At 41.1% G+C, this 19,463-nt stretch overlaps 1 protein-coding gene across 1 annotated transcript; it reads right to left on the bottom strand.

The window, feature by feature from the left end:
• Positions 1-3,528: 3,528 nt before the first annotated feature.
• LOC112216241 (probable nuclear hormone receptor HR38) lies at positions 3,529-9,832 on the bottom strand. Its single transcript, XM_024376084.2, has 7 exons — positions 9,622-9,832; positions 7,142-7,938; positions 6,391-6,520; positions 6,115-6,278; positions 5,746-5,948; positions 5,318-5,496; positions 3,529-5,028 (listed from the first exon to the last, which is right to left on the bottom strand). Exons 2-7 carry the CDS (start codon positions 7,934-7,936, stop codon positions 4,772-4,774), a joined length of 1,728 nt encoding a protein of 575 aa, XP_024231852.1. The 5' UTR covers positions 7,937-7,938; positions 9,622-9,832; the 3' UTR covers positions 3,529-4,771.
• Between the last annotated feature and the right edge of the window lie 9,631 nt (positions 9,833-19,463).

Below are 19,463 nucleotides of genomic sequence, written 5' to 3' on the forward strand. Positions count from 1 at the left end.
TAAAACTGACCATCCTACCGATCCTTGACTTCAACGATGTCATTTAGCCTCCAACACTCTACTCAGCAAACTGGATGCAATCTATGACAGTGCCATCCGTTTTGTCACCAAAGCCTCATATACTACCCACCACTGTGTCCTGTTGGCTGGTCCTCGCTACATATTCATCGCCAAACCCACTTGGCTCTAGGTCATCTATAAGTCTTTGCTAGGTAAAGCTCTGCCTTATCTCAGCTCACTGGTCACCATAGCAACACCCACCGGTAGCACGCGCTCCAGCAGGTATATTTCACTGGTCGTCCCCAAAGCCAGCACCTCCTTTGGCCGCCTTTCCTTCCAGTTGTCTGCTGCCAATGACTGGATCGAATTGCAAAAATCACTGAAGTTGGAGACTTATACAGTTGAAGTCGGAGGTTTACATACACTTAGGTTGGAGTCATTACAACTTGTTTTTCAACCTCTCCACAAATTTCTTGTTAACAAACTATAGTTTTGGCAAGTCGGTTAGGACATCTACTTTGTGCATGACACAAGTAATTTTTACAACAATTGTTTACAGACAGATTATTTCACTTATAATTAACTATCACAATTCCAGAGTGTCAGAAGTTTACATACACTAAATTGACTGGGCCTTTAAACAGCTTGGAAAATTCCAGAAAATTACGTCATGGCTTTAGATGCTTCTGATAGGCTAATTGACATATTTTGAGTCTATTGGAGGTGTACCTGTGGATGTATTTCAAGGCCTACCTTCAAACTCACTGCCTCTTTGCTTGACATCATGGGAAAATCAAAAGAAATCAGCCAAGACCTCAGAATTTCTTTTGTAGACCTCCACAAGTCTGGTTCATCCTTGGGAGCAATTTCCAAACACCTAAAGGTACCATGTTCATCTGTACAAACAATAGTATGCAAGTATAAACACCATGGGACCACGCAGTTGTCATACCGCTCTGGAAGGAGACGCGTTCTGAAGACCGAAGAACACTATCCCAAATGTGAATCACGGGGGTGGCAGCATCATGTTGTGGGGGCGCTTTGCTGCAGGAGGGACTAGTGCACTTCACAAAATAGATGGCATCATGAGGGAAGAAAATGATGTGTATATATTGAAGCAACATCTCAAGACATCAGTCAGGAAGTCAAAGTTTGGTCACAAATGGGTCTTCCAAATGGACAATGACTCCAAGCATGCTTCCGTTGTTGTGGCAAAATGGTTTAAGGACAACAAAGTCAATGTATTGGAGTGGCCATCAGAAAGCCCTGACCTCAATCCCATAAAAAATTGTGGGCAGAACTGAAAAAGCATGTGTGAGCAAGGAGGCCTACAAACCTGACTCAGTTACACCAGCTCTGTCAGGAGGAATGGGCCAAAATTCACACAACTTATTGTGGGAAGCTTGTGGAAGGCTTCCTGAAACGTTTGACCCAAGTTAAACAATTTAAAAAGACAGTGCTACCAAATACTAATTGAGTGTATGTAAACTTCTGACCCTCTGGGAATGTGATTATAGAAATAAAAGCTGAAATAAATAATTCTCTCTACTATTTTTCTGACATTTCACATTCTTAAAATGAAGTGGTGATCCTAACTGATCTATGACAAGGACTTTTTACTAGTATTAAATGTCAGGAATTGTGGCTGAACTGATGGCCCAACTGATGGCCCAACTGGTGGCTGAACTGATGGCCCATATACTGTATTTGCACATATGAACACTTTGTACAACCAGCTTGATTACACCAATAGTAAAGTAACTGCCAGCAGCCTCATCTGAATCTCTAGAAGTAAGAAGTAGGCCTAGGTCTAACAGCTAGAAAGCCTTTTAATTAGTTATTGGAATGGAGTGGATTAAAATAGGTCCTGGTACTCATTTCATCCTAAGTAAATTCACACTACTGGACTTTCAGGCTGTGAAAAATAGACTGAACAAAGATTCTATTAGGGAGAACAATTGTTAATTACTGTACAACAACTCTAGCTCTTAAATGTTTTCTTAAATCACATTAACATTTCAGTTTCTATCATGAAAAAAATGTATTGTACTGTTTTAAGTGTCTCGTATTCTATTTATGCCATGTAACTTAAAATGCAGAATTTTTTAATAAAAAAAAAAAGGTTTATATGTGAGAATCAATTGACTCATTACAGAACTCTTTATTCTATATGGAGCTGCAGTATTGAAGATGAAGAATTCTCTATATGTGTAAAAAAATATATTAAAAAATAAAATATGTAATGCAATGCCCGGAACTAAATTAGATTTGTCACATTACATAGAATGTTAAAGCCACAGACTATACGATTTCCAGCAATTCAACTAAGGAAAAAACGGTAATCCTTTTGATTTGGACAAATGACTTATCATATGACTCACTTTATCATAACTAAGGACCTATTACTCAATTTTGTAAAATAAAAAAATCCTTCAAAGGAAACTAAACAAATTATGTACAATAGCTTTAAATCATGTTTCTCATTCCTTGAGCAATATAATCATAGAATTCAAGTGCTATTTGCATCTGGAAATGTCATGGAATGCATTTTCTCAATGTTTTGTTGATGGGCCCATTCTTAGATGGTATGCCCATCTTGCAGATTGTGGCTTTAAGTATCCCATGCTAATTTAAACACATTCATAGTCATGTATTGCACAAAAATAGTCAGAATTTACACAATAAGCGATGTACACTGAGGAACACTCGCTCCATCAGACTGACCAGGGGAAAGCTATTATCAGGGGAAAGCTATGATCCCTTGTTGATGTCACCTGTTAAATCAAGAGTCAACAATCAGTGTAGATGAAGGGGAGGAGGTAGGTTAAAGAAGGATTTTTAAGCCTTGAGACATGGATTGTGTATGTGTGCTATTCAGATGGTGAATGGGCAAGACAAAAGATTGAAGTGCCTTTTTAAACTGGTATGGTAGTAGGTGCCAGGCCCACCGGTTTGAGTGCGTTAAGAACTGCAACTGAAATGGAGGGGTTGGGGCATGACCTGAACTGGGATACCATTTGGGGAAATGTATTTGTTACCTCTAAAAACCCAGCACACCAGCTTACACATTATTAGCTTATACGTACGTACAAGTTATGCAACCCCATTTAGACGTTTTAAGGTGAAGCTGATTCCTACTCCAATATGTGATAGATGCCATATGAATGCTGTTGGAACACTATTGCACATGATTTGGGAATGTCCTGTGGTGTCCCAGTTCTGGTCACATGATTTGGGAATGTTCTGTGGTGTCTCAGTTCAGGTCACGTTTCAGATTTCCTCACAAAAATTATGTGTTTCCTTGTGAACAAAGATGCACCTTTATTTTTGTTGAATGATGACTCTTCATTTGTACTGCAACTGGTTCAGAAAATAATCATTTATGGAGGGTTAACAGCAGCAAAAAAGGTTATCATTAGTGCTTGGATTACCCCTACAATCCTCTCACCTCAAACATGGTTAGCATATTTTCAAGATATTATTTGTCTAGAGCGATCAGTGGCCGTGATAAACAAAGCTCAGGCAAACTCAGTTGAGGCATGGGATGTATTATGTCAAACTCTTATCAGATATCAACAACTCTTGACCAAGCAGTGGACCTACATGGTAAGAAAGAGGGGGGGTGACAATCTTTTTTGAGAACATATTTTTTTTGTAAATTTCATTTTGTGTCTGCAAAATGTACTCTTGACCAGTATGTAAATAGTTTTGTATGTTTGTTAGTGTTGTCATGTCAGTTAATATTTGTAACGTGATCCTGCGCATTGTATAATGTGAAATAAAAATAAAATGATTCGAGAAAAAAAACTCAGCTGGGTTTCTCACACTCAGTTTCCCATGTGTATCAAGAATGGTCCACCACCCAAAGGACATTCATGCATCCCTCTGGATCACTTTCAACAAGTAGAGTCCATGCTCCGACGAGTTTAGGCTGTTCTTAGGGTTACTCAATATTAGGTAGGTGTTCCTAATGTTTTGTACACTCAGTGTGAAACATTCATAGATGCAAAAAACACAATTAAGTTGTAATATTTGTTCTGGCTGCTCAATCATAGCTGCCATATTTCAGTGATATTTACCCAACATCACTGAAAGCATAATCATCACTATCTGCAACTGGTAGTTCTCAACAAGATCAGGTACCCTTCTCAAATGTCCTTATTTTATTTATTTATTTATTTCACCTTTATTTAACCTTGTGATTGTAACATGTTTCAGTCACAATGCTGCAGTGGAGTCATTGTGGCTACGCTGTAACACCATGATAGTAGTAAAATCTTGAACCTGAATCTCAAAAACACCATCTAGCTAAGGCATAGTATACATACGAAGCAAGATGATGCAGTCCTTTGTATCAGTCATTACATTTCACAGGCCTATTTTTAAAGTTCACTAACGCATGTTCATCAAAATCTAACTTTGTTTACTTAACTTATGGCAGTCTGCTTTTGGTCCATGGCCTGTCTGTTTTTCACTCCAGTATAAGTAATTAGTGCACACTCAAAGCCATACATCTGAAATACTGCATTAAAACTATTACTGAAATTATAAAGAAGTTAATTATCCTTTTAGCACCATACTATGGCCATTGCTAATGTACAAGAGGTCCTGTTGTCCTCAAGTGTGATATAGCTTCAGAGCTTTTAAGATAGTATTATTCAGCACTTTTATGTCAGTCTTTAAGAGTTTCATTTGTTTGTCCCTAATCCAACAGGGAGATCACTTCATCATTTATCGTCTCTAGCACACTCTGTATAGTCTTTTCTCACTCTCAGAAAGGCAGAGTTTCCATGAAAATTTTGTCCACTATGGGGGGTGGTATGACCAAGTCCTCAAGCTTAAGATAGAAGATGCGCTGCAGGCCCTGGGTGCAGAGAGTCCGTAGCTCGGGCAGTTTTCCCAGGAGGCGGGACAGGTAGTTGGGCCGAGTGGAGTCCGAGGCGCAGCTCGAGACGTGATCTCTGAGACAGGTGATGAGCTGGTTCTGGAACTCCTCCACCCGCTTGGGCTCCTTCAGGCCGTGGCGGTCTGGAGAATCAGGAGACAGAAAAGGCTTCGCGTGTGACCAGAAAGTGTGGAGAGTATCATTTTTAAATAGGACATTTATCATTATTCTGTAACACAATAACATTATGTAAGCCTGTGAATCAAGATGTATGTAGATCCAGCTTGTTCAGGCAACTCAGGTCAGGGTGAACATAAAGATTGACATTGCAACATGGCGCCTGCAGTCATACTGTACTATATTATGGTGTGATGTCTCTGTTAACAGAGCCTGACAGGCTGGCGCGTATGCGTAGGTGGGTTGAGCTCTCACCAGTGATTATGACCAGGGTTGTGAGGCAGGAGAAGGACGACATGTCCAGGTTCATGCGGTGGAGGCTCTGGGAGAAGTCCATGATGGAGTCTATCCAGTCACCGAAGCCCCGTACACACTGCATCCGGTGAAGCACCACTCCATTGCAGAATATCAGCTTGTGTGTCTCAGGGTTGATCCTTGGAAAGAGAATATAAATAGGATGGATTAACAATGTCTTTGATACCCATGATTGTTGCTTCTAAAATATCTGCACAATGTGAGTTGTGGGTGCAATCAATCCTGTCATTCATATTTTATGTACTTTATATTCCTAGCAATACAGTGACCAATGTCAATACAACACAGTTATAGCTCTGTATATGCAAGGTGGTCTTCTGGACCATTTAATTTTTTTTTTTACAATGACATAATTTGGTTCTTCTTACCTGTATGCTAGTCGCAAGATGAACAGTTCCATGAAGGCTGACTCCAGTAGCAGCTCCTGGTCCTCAGAGCAGAAGGCAGTGAACCCAGGGATGCTCCTAGCCCACTTGCTAATCACGTCCATGGATGCCGTGAGGAGGTTGTAGAACTGTTTGACGTCACCAACGTCCACTTTCTCTGACAGACTGGCCACAGTCTCCTGGTACTGAATTAGAAAGGAGGGAGAAGGGTTAGTTCCATTAGGGGAATTCCCTGCATTCTTTTGGTTCAATTTATGCTCCATCCTTAGAGTACCAACAGCGACCTTAAACGCCAAAAAACAATAAGTCATAATAGACAGACCACAATGGAGAATTTGCAGTAGTCCTTACCTTAGAGTAGTCCAGTTTCCCAACACTAGGGTTTGAGTCAATGTGTGCCCTCACAAGAGAGGCAATGATATTAACTGGAGACTCAGCAGAAGATAGGTCCTGGGCTGCTTTTGGCTTGGAGGGCAGACGACCTCTTCGACCTTTTAAGCTATCTGTTCTCACAACTTGGAGAGAGCGAGAGAGATACAAGGTCAATAATGTCTTAGCAACTAAGAGAGAAACAGTAGTTATTGTGAAAGATGTGCTAGTAAAATGCATTTGAAGTGCTGGGCTCACCTTCTTTCATCATACCTTCTGCCAGGCACTTCTGAAAACGACAGAATTGACAGCGATTCCGTCGCCGCTTGTCCACCGGACAGTCCTTGTTGGCAAGACACACGTATTTGGCTTTTTTCTGTACAGTACGCTGCAAAGAACACAGGAAAAAAAAACTTCGCTATTAAGTTCAGGCTAGCAATGGAGATGCATTTTTTTTTTTTTACCAGGTAAATTGACTGAGAACACATTCTCATTTGCAGCAACAACCTGGGGAATAGTTATAGGGGAGAGGAGGGGGATGAATGAGCCAATTGTAAACTAGGGATTATTAGGTGACTGTGCTGGTTTGAGGGCCAGATTGGGAATTTAGCCAGGACACTGGGGTTAACACCCCTACTCTTACAATAAGTGCCATGGGATCTTTAATGACCTCAGAGAGTCAGGACACCTGTTTAATGTCCCATCCAAAAGACAGCACCCTACACAGGGTAGTGTCCCCAATCACTGCCCTAGGGCATTGGGATATTTATTTTTTTAGACCAGAGAAAAGAGTGCCTCCTACTGGCCTTCCAACACCACTTCCAGCAGCATCTGGTCTCCCATCCAGGAACTGACCAGGACCAACCCTGCTTAGCTTCAGAAGCAAGCCAGCAGTGGTATGCAGGGTGGTATGCTGCTGGCAAATATATGAATTGTGTTTGCATTGCATGAAAAATGCATTATACACCAATTTATGAAATAAATTGACAGAGAGGAAAAAGCTGCTCACCTTGAAAAAACCTTTGCAGCCCTCACAGGTACGAACCCCATAGTGCTGACAGGAGGCGTTGTCCCCACAGACAGCACAGCGACCCTCATTTCCAGTAGGGCTGTTCGGTTTCAGCGACATGCTACCTTCCATGAAGCCAGAGTCATCTAGGGTGCCTGGCTCCAGGGTTAGAGGGGAGAAAGAAAGCAGGGTGGGGTGCTGCTCCTGACTCAGAGAGAAGTGGCCTTGATCAGTCAGCTGGGGCTGGAGCTGGTCCAGAGGAGACAGATCCTCTACTGAGCCGGGTCCATAGGTGAAGAAAGAGGATGTCTGTAACAATGCAGTCTTATCAGCCACCCAGCAGTCCAGGCTGGGAGAGTAGGGGCTGGAGGCCGAGGCCCAAGCCGATGCAGGCTGGGGCTGGAAGCCTGGGGTAGAGGGAGACTGGGCTGACGCCGGGCTGCCGAAACATTCAGAGCCACCAGAAGACAGGGCTTCGTCAAAGTAGCTCAGGGCAAAGCTGCCAGGGTAGCAGCCGTAAATCTGGAAGTCATCCTTCTTGAAGGGCGATTCATGGACAGAGTCTGTGCTAGAGGTTGTAGGAGCTGTGGCGATCTGACAGGAGGAAGCATCAAACTCGCCAGTGTAGGTGCCCACCAGGGAGTTGATGCTAGATAGGGAGGCGGCAGAGAGCTGGTCCATCTGGCTACTCACGTCCATGGCTAACCTGCAAGTAAGGTCCAGGCTCAGAGACGCTGAGTTGTAGAGGCTGTTATCATAAGGCTGAAGTCCATGCGGGGGGTGAATGCAGGCCATTTCTGTTGAGTAAAGGTGCAGACAAAACGTGAGAGCATTTACAAAGGCAATTTTACGGAGGGCCTTTGTGAGCTGACTGTAAGAGGTACTAGAATCTTCTAGAATCTACAGTCATGAATTTGTAGTTGACATCCTGTACCTCTGGGTTGCCAATCCCTGCATGGGTTATGGAGGACTGTCAAATCTGTCTCATCTAAAGGCATGAAATGAATTTACTTCAGGTGCCAGATTCCCCCTCCCCTGCAGGACAAGCCACACAACTTTCATAACTGTGCCCTTCCTCCCAACGTGTAGTAGGTAATGCTAACCCTTCTGACCCCGCCAGTAGATTGAGAAAACGGTCTCTCTTGTAGAGGTTTCAGTTAAGTGTTTTCCCAAACTACATCCCCATTACCATGGGTGTACTCTTTAACCATCATTAACGTTCCATTTTGCAACTAAAACAAGTTTCTATTGGACAAATACAGGTAGGTCCCGCCCTATTTCGTTCCATTTGCAGAAACGTTTTGCAACAGAATCAGCATAATGAACATGACCCTGGAAATCTTTGAAGTTTAAAAACACACCGAACTACATGTCTGAGGGGGTTGGCTTTCAGAGTATGGACTCAGGCCATGAAGGAAGAGGAGTGTAGATCCCCCACTGAAGGTAAAAGACTGATTTGAATGTCTGTCAGCACAACTAAAGTTAGTGCATCTTTGAGAGTCTCCCTATCCAGAAATAATTTCGTCATTTCCTGGTTGCTAAAATTCTAATAGTTTGCTTAATTTTTGTTTGTGACAAAACAAGCAAGTATAGTGTAGATAATCATTGTACCATCTAAACCGCTGTCAAATAGCTTTTCCATAACCAAAAATATTGTATTTTCATCTGTTTGAAGCTGGTGTACAAAACCAAAAGACACAAAAACAAATCTTAATGGGAAGCATAGAAATAACACACATAGAACATATACACCGCTTCTTAGACTTGTTTTCAATGAAGTGTGACAGATCTATAACACACATTTTATGTGAAATTAGTCAGGTCCACAAAAAGTTACATATTGCAGCTTTCAGTCTTTCTCCATGTAGCCACATTAGTATTTTTCTGTCTGACTAGTACATTGCTTTAAAAATAGTGTAGTTGGCAGTGCATTCGATTGTGATGCACTAGATGCACATCAGAGGAACTAAGTGGAAGCACATGTAGTACCTCCTACCTGTATCAACAGGTAAACCACTGCATGCTGACAGTTGCATGTAGCATGCGTATAACTAAATAACTATACACATACAGTATGATGATCTCATGCAGCAATTCACTGTCAAGTATACACTATTTAAATATACAGTAACTTGTAATTGTCCTCCCAATCACCTACAGATGGCGTGTCTCTCCAGTTCTAAGGTATTTTGCATGTATGACTTTTAGATTTATGCATTTTAGGATAACATGGTTCTAATTAATTACATTAATTTACAGAATGCACCATAATACGGGGTGGCAGGTAGCCTAGTGGTTAAGAGCATTGGGTCAGTAAATGAAAGGGCACTGGTTCGAATCCCCAAACTGACTAGGTCAAACTTCTGTCCATGTGCCCTTGAGCTAGGCACTCAAACCTAATTGCTCTTGTAAATCCCTCGGGATTAGACCTCTGGTAAATGTAATATGATACTGACAGTGAAAACTGAGCGCTTCCTTACCTGTTATAACCCACTAGTATTTTAAGCAATGTCCGTATTCCAAGCGGTAGGTCGTCATCTCCAGTAGTTATTTTTGCTCTGCAGTCCAAATGTTGTTGAGGGGAACACATTTTTATACGCTCAATTGTATCGTACCACCACGTCAGAGGGACGCCCCGTTCCATTTCCCGCACAAGGCAAAGCCGAGGCGGGTATCTTTCCAGGTTGAAGCCAATCAGCTCGTGTCAGTCAGAGTTCCTTGCAAGTGACGCACTCGCGGGATTCCATTGAAGCATGAGTCCACAAATCAACAGAAGTAGCTTACTACAAACACATCGAGAGACAGAAGTTTGTTAAATATATAAAAAACATAACTTAACACAGAGCAAAACAGGCTACTTTAGATGACACAAAACAACTTTCAGTCGCTCATTGGCCAAATATCACATGCATAATAAATTGACACGCTCTCTCCATTTAAAACGCTCACTGAATAAACTTTTTCCCAATTTAAATTAAGTTGAACTTTTTACCAAGTGGTGGTTTTTTTGTAATCAAATATGCTAGATATGACAAATAGCTTTCATCACACCTGCTTACCTGTGTTTTTATTATTGGCCTATATGTTTTTGTCATGTCAGTATTTCCTTTCCCTTGACACTTTTTGCTTCTATAGTGACTATATTTTTGGACATAGCATGCTGATAAAGGTCAATTATGTTGTACTAAATGGACAAAAGGTTGTTTTATAAATATTTTTTATATCTCCAATATGTGTTTTTTTAAAAGACCCCCAAACGTGAGAGATATTGTGGTTAAATCTGATTACCCACCAGAGAAAAGGGAAACGTTTTTGGACAAGGTTCTGGAGGGTAATTACAAATGTGGCCAACGTGCTCAATGCATCTTTATGTACAAATGCAACTCATTTACCCTCCCCCACACAGGACAAAGATTTAACATCAAGGGCCTGATTACCTGCATGTCCACCAATGTTATTTACATGTTGAAATGTCCTTGTGGTCTGTCTTACATAGGGAAAACCCATAGAAGCCTTAAGACACAGATCAGGTGATACAAAAAAATCCAGTTGCTGCTCATGTTGTACAAGCTGGACGTCCTAATAGTTCTCTGAGATACATTGTAATATAAATGGTCAAGATGTCACGCATGGGTGGGGACATTGAGAGGAAGCTTCTTCAAAAGGAAATCTTTCTGGAATCACACTCTCAACACACTCCTCTTGGCCTTAAGGAGTTTGACTTGAAACTGTTTTAAAGTTTCAATATGTCTAAATTGTGTTTTTAAAAAAAAATCCTAATTGAATATTGTATGTATATTACTGTAAATATTGATCACAATCCCTGTGTATGATCATATATTTTAATACATTGAATGTTAATATTGTGAAACTATGTTATACACTTTTTTACCTCCTGTTTCAGGAAGTGATGTCACTGAGTACTGCCCGTATATATAGGACCTTCCACCCCCACCTGGGACATGGATGCCTGATGAAGACCTAAGGGTCGAAATGTTGTTGTAAATAAATATCACCTGGGAGCATGAGCAGCAGTGTGCAGCGTTTTCCTTTCTGTTTTCCATGATTTCACCTACAACTCCAGCACCTGCACAAAGTACCTGGTGGTGCATATGTTCTTCAGCTTTTGTACATGTACCAAAGTAGCCTACATGTGCAGGAGATACAGTTGAAGAGGATTAGCTAAAACTTGTATTAGTGAAGCTCCTCAAAGCTTCATGTTGAACGTCCATTACACAGCAGCGCTGTGTACCCCCATGCAGCAGATGTTCTGGACAGTATCAGTCAGGGGCCTAGCCTCAGACATACTGTAGTCTCAGTGACTGTCTCAAATCACACAAGCCAGACAGGATGTTACTATCTCCTTTCCACACCTGTAGTTTGTACAGGATAGCTGCTTGCCTGCAGCCTGCACATGTTGTGTTTGTTGCCTGTGAATAGCTTCCTTAACTCTATGACCCCACTGGAGTACTCAAAACTATTCATCAGTAAATGAGCTGAGTGAAATGAAGGAAGTGGGACACACACACACACAGGTCTACGAGTTGCTTACTCCAATTGGCATTAAGCCAGCAAATCGGCACACATTTAGCCTGACGAGCTGAATTGTGTAACTCCGTTGCAAAACACAATTTTGCATAATAGGCCAATTTACTTACCATGGTGCAATCTGTTTGTATGTGTGTGTTAGTGGTTCCTAGTGTAAACATTTAGTGTTTACTCTAGGAACTAAATAGAAGCAAACAGAATGAAACGGGGAGGGACCTACCTGAATTTGTCCAATAGAAAAACATTTTCCATTTGGAGTAAACAGTTTCCGTTGTTGTGTGTGTTAGTGACAATGTATTTTCACTGTAACAGCCTATGGAATTACTGTGTAAACATGTAGATTTAGCGAAGCTTAACTTTTCAAATTATATAAACACACAAGCTTGTTGCACACGCACACACATCATGCAAACACACACACACACACACACACACACACACACACACACACACACACACACACACACACACACATCACATGGGGCAGAAGCTCCACCAGACCATCACCTGTTACTCTGTGAGGGATTTATTAGTGCTGAGCAGCTGTTTGTCTCTGCAGAGTTAGCTGTTTTGTCAGCACATCAGTAACTTTTAATACATCCACATGTGGTTTATAATCATCATTTAAATGATTCCGCATGATTTACGTTATTATGGGGGTATAGATTTCTGAGTGGGTTTGAGTTGTTTATTGTCATTGTCGTGTGTGTGTGTGTGTGTGTGTGTGTGTGTGTGTGTGTGTGTGTGTGTGTGTGTGTGTGTGTGTGTGTGTGTGTGTGTGTGTGTGTGTGTGTGTGTGTGTGTGTGTGTGTGTGCGCCACCGTGCGTGTCTGTGCGCGCGCGCATGTGTTTGGCTCAGTGTCAGAGCCACCATGGAAAGTACAGCAGTCATCATCATCATCATCCATTTGAGTACATCCCTCTTATGGATGTAACTAATTAATCTTGGGAGGAGACAGAAGCATATCAATGCTGTGCTGGATAAAAGCCCTCTGGCCCAATTTGTGGTATTTGACCATAAGTACTGTATGTCACCTCACCGTCAAAAGTGCTGACTGATAGAATGAAATGGGATCTTGCTTTTTTAATGTAGACCTATGTATAACCTTGCTCATTTCAATGGTCTTATGGCATCAGTTAAATTAATATGAACACAGCAAAGATCACATTCAGGAACAGGTACAGAAATACTTACTTAAAGTTGTCATTCACATGACATGAATAAATCTGACCACTTTTCATATTGGGACACATGAGCTGTTAAGAGTGCTTTCTAGAGCTCCTGCAGTCCTCCAGCAGGCTTAAGTCACCACTGTCCTTATCAGATTCTACTTTCAAATGAAAAAACTTATCTGAACAAACACTGAACAAAAATATAAATGCAACATGCAAAGTGTTGGTCCTATGTTTCATGAGCTGAAAGAAAATATCCCAGAAATGTTCCATATGCACAAAAAGCTTAATTTTCTCAAATGTGCACAAATTTGTTTACATCCCTGTCAGTGAGCATTTCTCCTTTGCCAAGATAATACATCCACCTGACAGGTGTGGCATATCAAGAAGCTGATTAAACAGCATGATCATTACACAGGTGCACCTTGTGCTGGGGAAAATAAAAGGCCACTCTAAAATGTGACGTTTTGTCACACAACACAATGCCACAGATGTATCAAGTTTTGAGGGAGCGTGCAATTGGTATGCTGACTGCAGGAATGTCCACCAGAGCCGTTGACAGGGAATTGAATGTTAATTTCTCTACCGTAAGTTGCCTCCAATGTTGTTTGAGAGAATTTAGCAATACGTGCAACCGGACTCACAACCGCAGACCACGTGTAACCACGCCAGCCCAGGACCTCCACATCAGGCTTCTTCACCCCCAGGATCATCTGGGACCATCCACACGGACAGTTGATGAAACTGTGGGTTTGCACAAACGAAGAATTTCTGCACAAACTGTCAGAAACCATCTCGGGGAAGCTCATCTGCATGCTCATTGTCCTCACCAGGGTCATGACCTGACTGCAGTTTGGCGTCGTAACCGACATCATTTGGCAAATGCTGACCTTTGATGGCCACTGGCACGCTGGAGAAGTGTCTTCTTCACGGATGAATCTCGGTTTCAACTGTACCAGACAGATGGCAGACAGCATGTATGGCATTGTGTGGGCGAGAGGTTTACTGATGTCAACATTGTGAACAGAGTGCCCCATGGTGGGTTTATGGTATGGGCAGGCATAAGCTATGGACAACGAGCAAAATTGCATTTTATTGATGGCAATTTGAATGCACAGAGATTCAGTGACGAGATCCTGAGGCCCATTTTCGTACCATTCATCCGCCGCCATCCCCTCATGTTTCAGCATGATAATTCACGACCCCATGTTGCAAGGATCTGTACACAATTCCTGGAAGCTGAAAATGTCCCAGTTCTTCCATGGCCTGCAACAATTAACAGCCTGATCAACTATATGCGAAGTAGATGTGTCACGCTGCATGAGGCAAATGGTGGTCACACTAGATACTGACTGGTTTTCTGATCCTCGCTCGTACCTTTTTTTTTAGGTACCTGTGACCATCAGATGCATATCTGTATTCCCAGTCATGTGAAAACCAATAGATTAGGGCCTAATGCATTTATCTCATGTAGAATCTTTGAAATTGTAGCCTGTTGTGTTAATATTTTTGTTCAGTGTAAATATGAGGTGTTTTACATTTAGACAGAAGATTATTTTAAGACCCATGATCCTTGCAGTCCACCAGTCCCCCAGCATGAACCCATAACCCCCGGTGTCCACTTGAGAGAAACCTGGACATTCACCAAGATTTCATCACTGGTCCGCCCCTAAGTCTAGGGCAATAGCATTGTACACCAGGAGGAGACTTGCCACAGCAGTAGGCCTAGACATTGAGCCGAGCGGTTAAGAGCATTGGGCCAGTAACCGAAAAGTCAATGGTTTAAGTCACCAAGCCAACTAGTTGAAAAATCTATCAATGTGCCCTTGAGCAAGGCTTTTAACCCTAATTGCTCCTGTAAATTGCTCTGGATAAGAGTGTCTGCTAAATGACTCAAATGTAAATGCACCCAACAAACCCTTTGAGTAAAGTCAATGCCACCCAATATAATAATAGTTTCAATCACTTCAATGGGTCCACTGAATAACATATCTATCATGATAACCACACACACACTATAGCCTTCTGCCTCTAGCTGTGGATAATCCTTAGATTATCTTTATCTACAGATCAATCAATCATCAATGACACAAAAGTCTCTTTTAATAATGATTTTGGGTAGTGCTTATATTTGTCCTGTTACACACAGTATCCCAACTCCCCCTGAGACACCTGCAGGGAGTGGGGTCAAGGCCAGGGTCACCATTGTCCAGTGCCCCTGGATATATTGGGGTTAAGTGCCTTGCTCAAAGGCACAGCAACAGATTTTTTTCACCTTGTCAGCTACGGGATTCAAAACAGCAACCTTTCAGTTCATTTCTGGCCCAGCGCTCTAACCTCAAGGCTAATGCATTTGATTCGACGTGACCTTATGACCTTAACAATCTAATTTAGCTAGCTAGGCTACTTGGAAATGGTCTGTTGAAATGATTAAATGAAAAGTACAATAACATATAAGCCTTGTTCCATCTTCATCTGTAGCCTATCACGTAGTGATATCTATATTCAGCCAGGCATGCCAATTAACCATGTTCTTTAGAGCTTAGCGCCATTAGAAACAAATGGGCTGTTGAAGTCATCTGCCCCTCCAGTTCAGTGGAGATCAGTGTTATTACTTCAAGGTCCTTATGCTGAGGATAGCGCCACAGCAGTACTGGAACATACTATACGTGCTCCATCAGGTGGTGCAATGTGGGACTGACGTTGATATGGGAGAGGATCATATAATCATAACAGGACTGACATGTAATATATGACCATATCTACTGAACAAAAATAGTAACACAACATGGAACAGTTTCAGACATTTTACTGAGTTACAGTTCATAGAAGGAAATCAGTCAATTGAAATAAATTAATTAGGCCAAAATCTATGGGTTTCACATGAGTGGGATGGAGCATAGCCGTGGATAGGCCTGGGAGGGCATAGCCCAGCCAATTAGAATTCATTTTTCCCCACAAAAGAGCTTTATTACAGATATAAAAACTCCCAAATGCTCACTAACAGGGATATGAACAAATTTGTGCACAACATTTGAGAGAAATAAGCTTTTAGTGCAAGTGAAAAATGACATGGATTTTTTTTTTCAGCGCATGAAACATCGGACCAACACTTTACATGTTTCGTTTATATTTTTGTTCAGTGTACTATACGCAGATATAGTCAGCCCTACAGTCAGAGATAGAGTTCTCAATTGCCTATCTAGAAGTAAAGAGATATTATTGTAGGCCTACAATACATGTTTTTTTAATCAGATATCATGCAGATGCTGTTTTTATAATACTGATGTATATGCCAAGGTAGATTATTTGATGTACCCTTCATAGTTCAGTTTCTCAAATGTGTCATCTGTTTACAAAAGCAACAGACAGAGTTGAGTTTGATGTTTTTGGGGTGGGTTATATCAAGCAGCCATTATGAACCATGTAGCTCGAGTTGCACTGCAAAGTGGCTGCATGCTGCTAATAGTTGACACTGACAGTATCTTTCACAGTTTCCCCTTGTGTTGCCGTGAGAATATCCCATAAACACCAGAGCACCTAATGTGTTACATTTTAGACTGAGAGGGTTGACATCCAACACAGCGAATTGTGCGAATCTGTCAAATCTGATCACTCCAATGAGTACCATGACTCATGTTACCCAATCATAGGCGCTAATGCTGGCCAGCCAATCTCCTCTGACATTTCACAGGTTTAATCTCATTCAAGATGCAACAAAAACCTCTTGATGTACTTCAATTATAGAGGGATCAAATGACAAATGACTGATGCAATAGTGATATCAAATGCCACAAAGGGCGAACGGTTTGCTGATGTCAACGTTGTGAACAGAGTGCCCCATGGTGGCAGTGGGGTTATGTTATGGACAGGCTTAAGCTACGGAAAATGAACACAATTGCATTTTATTGATGGCCATTTGAATGCACAGAGACGAGATCCTCAGGCCCATTGTCGTGCCATCACATCATTCAGCATGATAATGCACAGCCCCATGTCGCAAGGATCTGGACACAATTCCTGGAAGCTGAAAATGTCCCAGTTCTTCCATTGCCTGTATACTCACCAGACATGTCATCCATTGGAGCATGTTTGGGATGCTCTGGATCGACGTGTACGACAGCGTGTTCCAGTTCTCGCTAATATCCAGCAACTTCACATACAGCCATTGAAGAGGAGTGGGACAACATTCCACAGGACACAATCAACAGCCTGATCAACTCTATGTGAAGGAGATGTGTCGTGCTGCATGAGGCATATGGTGGTCACATCAGATACTGACCGGTTTTCTGGTCCACGCCCCTACCTTTTTTATAGGGTATCTGCATTCCCAGTCATGTGAAATCCATAGGTTAGGGCCTAATTTAATTTATTTCAATTGACTGAATTCATTATTTGAACTGTAACACAGTAAAATCTTTGAAATTGTTGCATGTTGCATTTATATTTTTGTTCAGTGTATATAACCACATTAAACACCTAAAATGATCCACCTCTTACCAGACCTGTGTTCAAATACATATGTATTTGAGTATCTGGTATTTATGTATGTATTTTTCTGTGTATTTTCAAATACCCAGCCCAAAACAAGTACTTTTATTTGAGTATTTTGATGGTATTTGTATTTTAAAAAACAAATATTATACCAAATTGGTATTTAAAATACTTATTTGAAGTACTATTTTCAAATACCTAAGTTAAATGCATGTAACCAATGATATATGAAAACGTACTTGATAGGTAAATGTCCTCATTATGGTTTTACAGTCTTGTTTGATACGTTTTATGTACACACTTTATTAGAATACCTGTGAAATGCACATTGTTATATTTGGTAACACTTGTTTATTTTCCCTCGACTCCAACCCCATTCTATGCATTGAACGGATGTGGGTGGAGCAGTGTCTACATAGGGGTGCAGGTTGCGAACACTCACAAAAGCTCTGACAAAAGCCTTGAGGCAAAGAGCAGTGATACTAGCAAGGGCAGTGTGCGGGTTTCTTATTTTTTCTCATCTTATTCAGCTGTTACTATGCACCTGCAAAAAAGATAGCTCAGATGTGCGAGTGCCTTTTGAATTTAGTATCTGGTATTTAAAAAAATATTTTTTTATGTGTATTTGAGTATTTTCAAGCACACAGCCCAAAACAAGTACTTTTATTTGAATGGTTATTTGTAAAAAAAATATTTAAAAAAATACACACATACTTATTTAAAATACTATTTAGTTAAATGCATGGGAATGTATTTGATTCAGTGTTTTTGAGTATTTTCAAATACTTTCTAATTGTATTTCGAAATACATGTACATTAAAATATTAAACGACTTTTAAAATCATATATATATGAATACTTATTTTGGAAATTAATGTGAAAGTAATTTAGATTTTTTTTAATAGTATTTGAACCGAGGTCTGCCTATTGCAATTGGAAGCACCGCACTGCCCCCACATGGCTGCCTGGTTCCCTGCATAACAGCCGTTGCGTTGCATTGTGAGCAGATTATCCAATGGGGGGCACTGTGAGCTCACGACTGGGGATGATCCACAATTATGGGACACATTTTAAGGTTGACTGTTCAGAACCATAAATCTATGTTCAGAACAGAATTTCAAGAACTCATCTGAGCCCATCATTCATGCAAGGCAAATTGGTCAGACTTTGCATTTTATCTGTTAGAACATAGTTGGGTAACAAATCAATAGGTTTGTTGGAATACACAACAGCAGTCTACATGAGTTTATCATGATTTAGGCTAAGAGTGTAGTTTATACAGGCTCAGCTCTGTTGTTTGGAAAACAACACTGGAAAATTGATACAATTCTTTACTAACAATATCTTGATTATGATAATGCAAATGTAGTGATTACTGTGGATGCATTCATCATAGACATGTTTCTAGATAGAATATAGTGCCCCATAATGTGCTCCCTCTTCTAGTTTGGCTTTTACTGCACTTGGGTACAAAACATATTTTCTGTCATTGTGTAGTGGGTTGTGAGAATGCCTCTATTGTGATCTCCCTCCCACTCTGGAAATTCTTCCCCATCCACTACCCACATGCCCACCCTGGGTCACACAACTTGGCTTATGGAGACATGTGAGACTCGTTGACTGTTCCAATAGTGGTTTCACTCTGAGGTCCAGAATCTACTTGACATCATTATTTTGATTGTTGGTTATTGGACAAAATACGAAATTCAACAATTCAGCTAAATAAGGACAAATCCATTTAGGATTGGCCTGAATTGTTAAAAACCAAGAGCCATGAAGGAATATGTACAGTTTCATGTTTTCCAATGAGGCCTCAATAACTTATTCAACTCATCAATGGTAATGGTAAAAGACAACCAAAGCCCTATCCATGGATTCAACATATTTCCCCCTTTCAGAAATATTGATCTCTGAGCTCAGCCTTCTGCATAGGTAGGATTGACTCATCACAAAGTCCATCCTGAGCGGGCAATGAGCACAGGTAGCACAACCTATAAAAGGCTTCCATGTTGAATACACTGTCATATATCTCCAGGCACTGGCTGCATGGTTGTCACCTATAGCTGATGAGGCCACCGTGGCTGCCTGCTGCTGCCTGCCGTGTCTC

The sequence above is a fragment of the Oncorhynchus tshawytscha genome, linkage group LG16, assembly GCF_018296145.1.
Source record: "Oncorhynchus tshawytscha isolate Ot180627B linkage group LG16, Otsh_v2.0, whole genome shotgun sequence".
Lineage (NCBI taxonomy): Eukaryota > Metazoa > Chordata > Actinopteri > Salmoniformes > Salmonidae > Oncorhynchus > Oncorhynchus tshawytscha.

What these genes read in the sequence shown, in the direction of transcription:
- LOC112216241 (XM_024376084.2), bottom strand. Translation starts at nt 7,936, where the DNA reads ATGGCCTGCATTCACCCCCCGCATGGACTTCAGCCTTATGATAACAGC. An exon ending in GCTGCAAAGGTTTTTTCAAG is followed by an intron (nt 6,521 to 7,141) that starts GTGAGCAGCTTT and finishes TGTTCTTTGCAG; the next exon opens with CGTACTGTACAGAAAAAAGC. An exon ending in AGAAGGTATGATGAAAGAAG is followed by an intron (nt 6,279 to 6,390) that starts GTGAGCCCAGCA and finishes GCTCTCTCCAAG; the next exon opens with TTGTGAGAACAGATAGCTTA.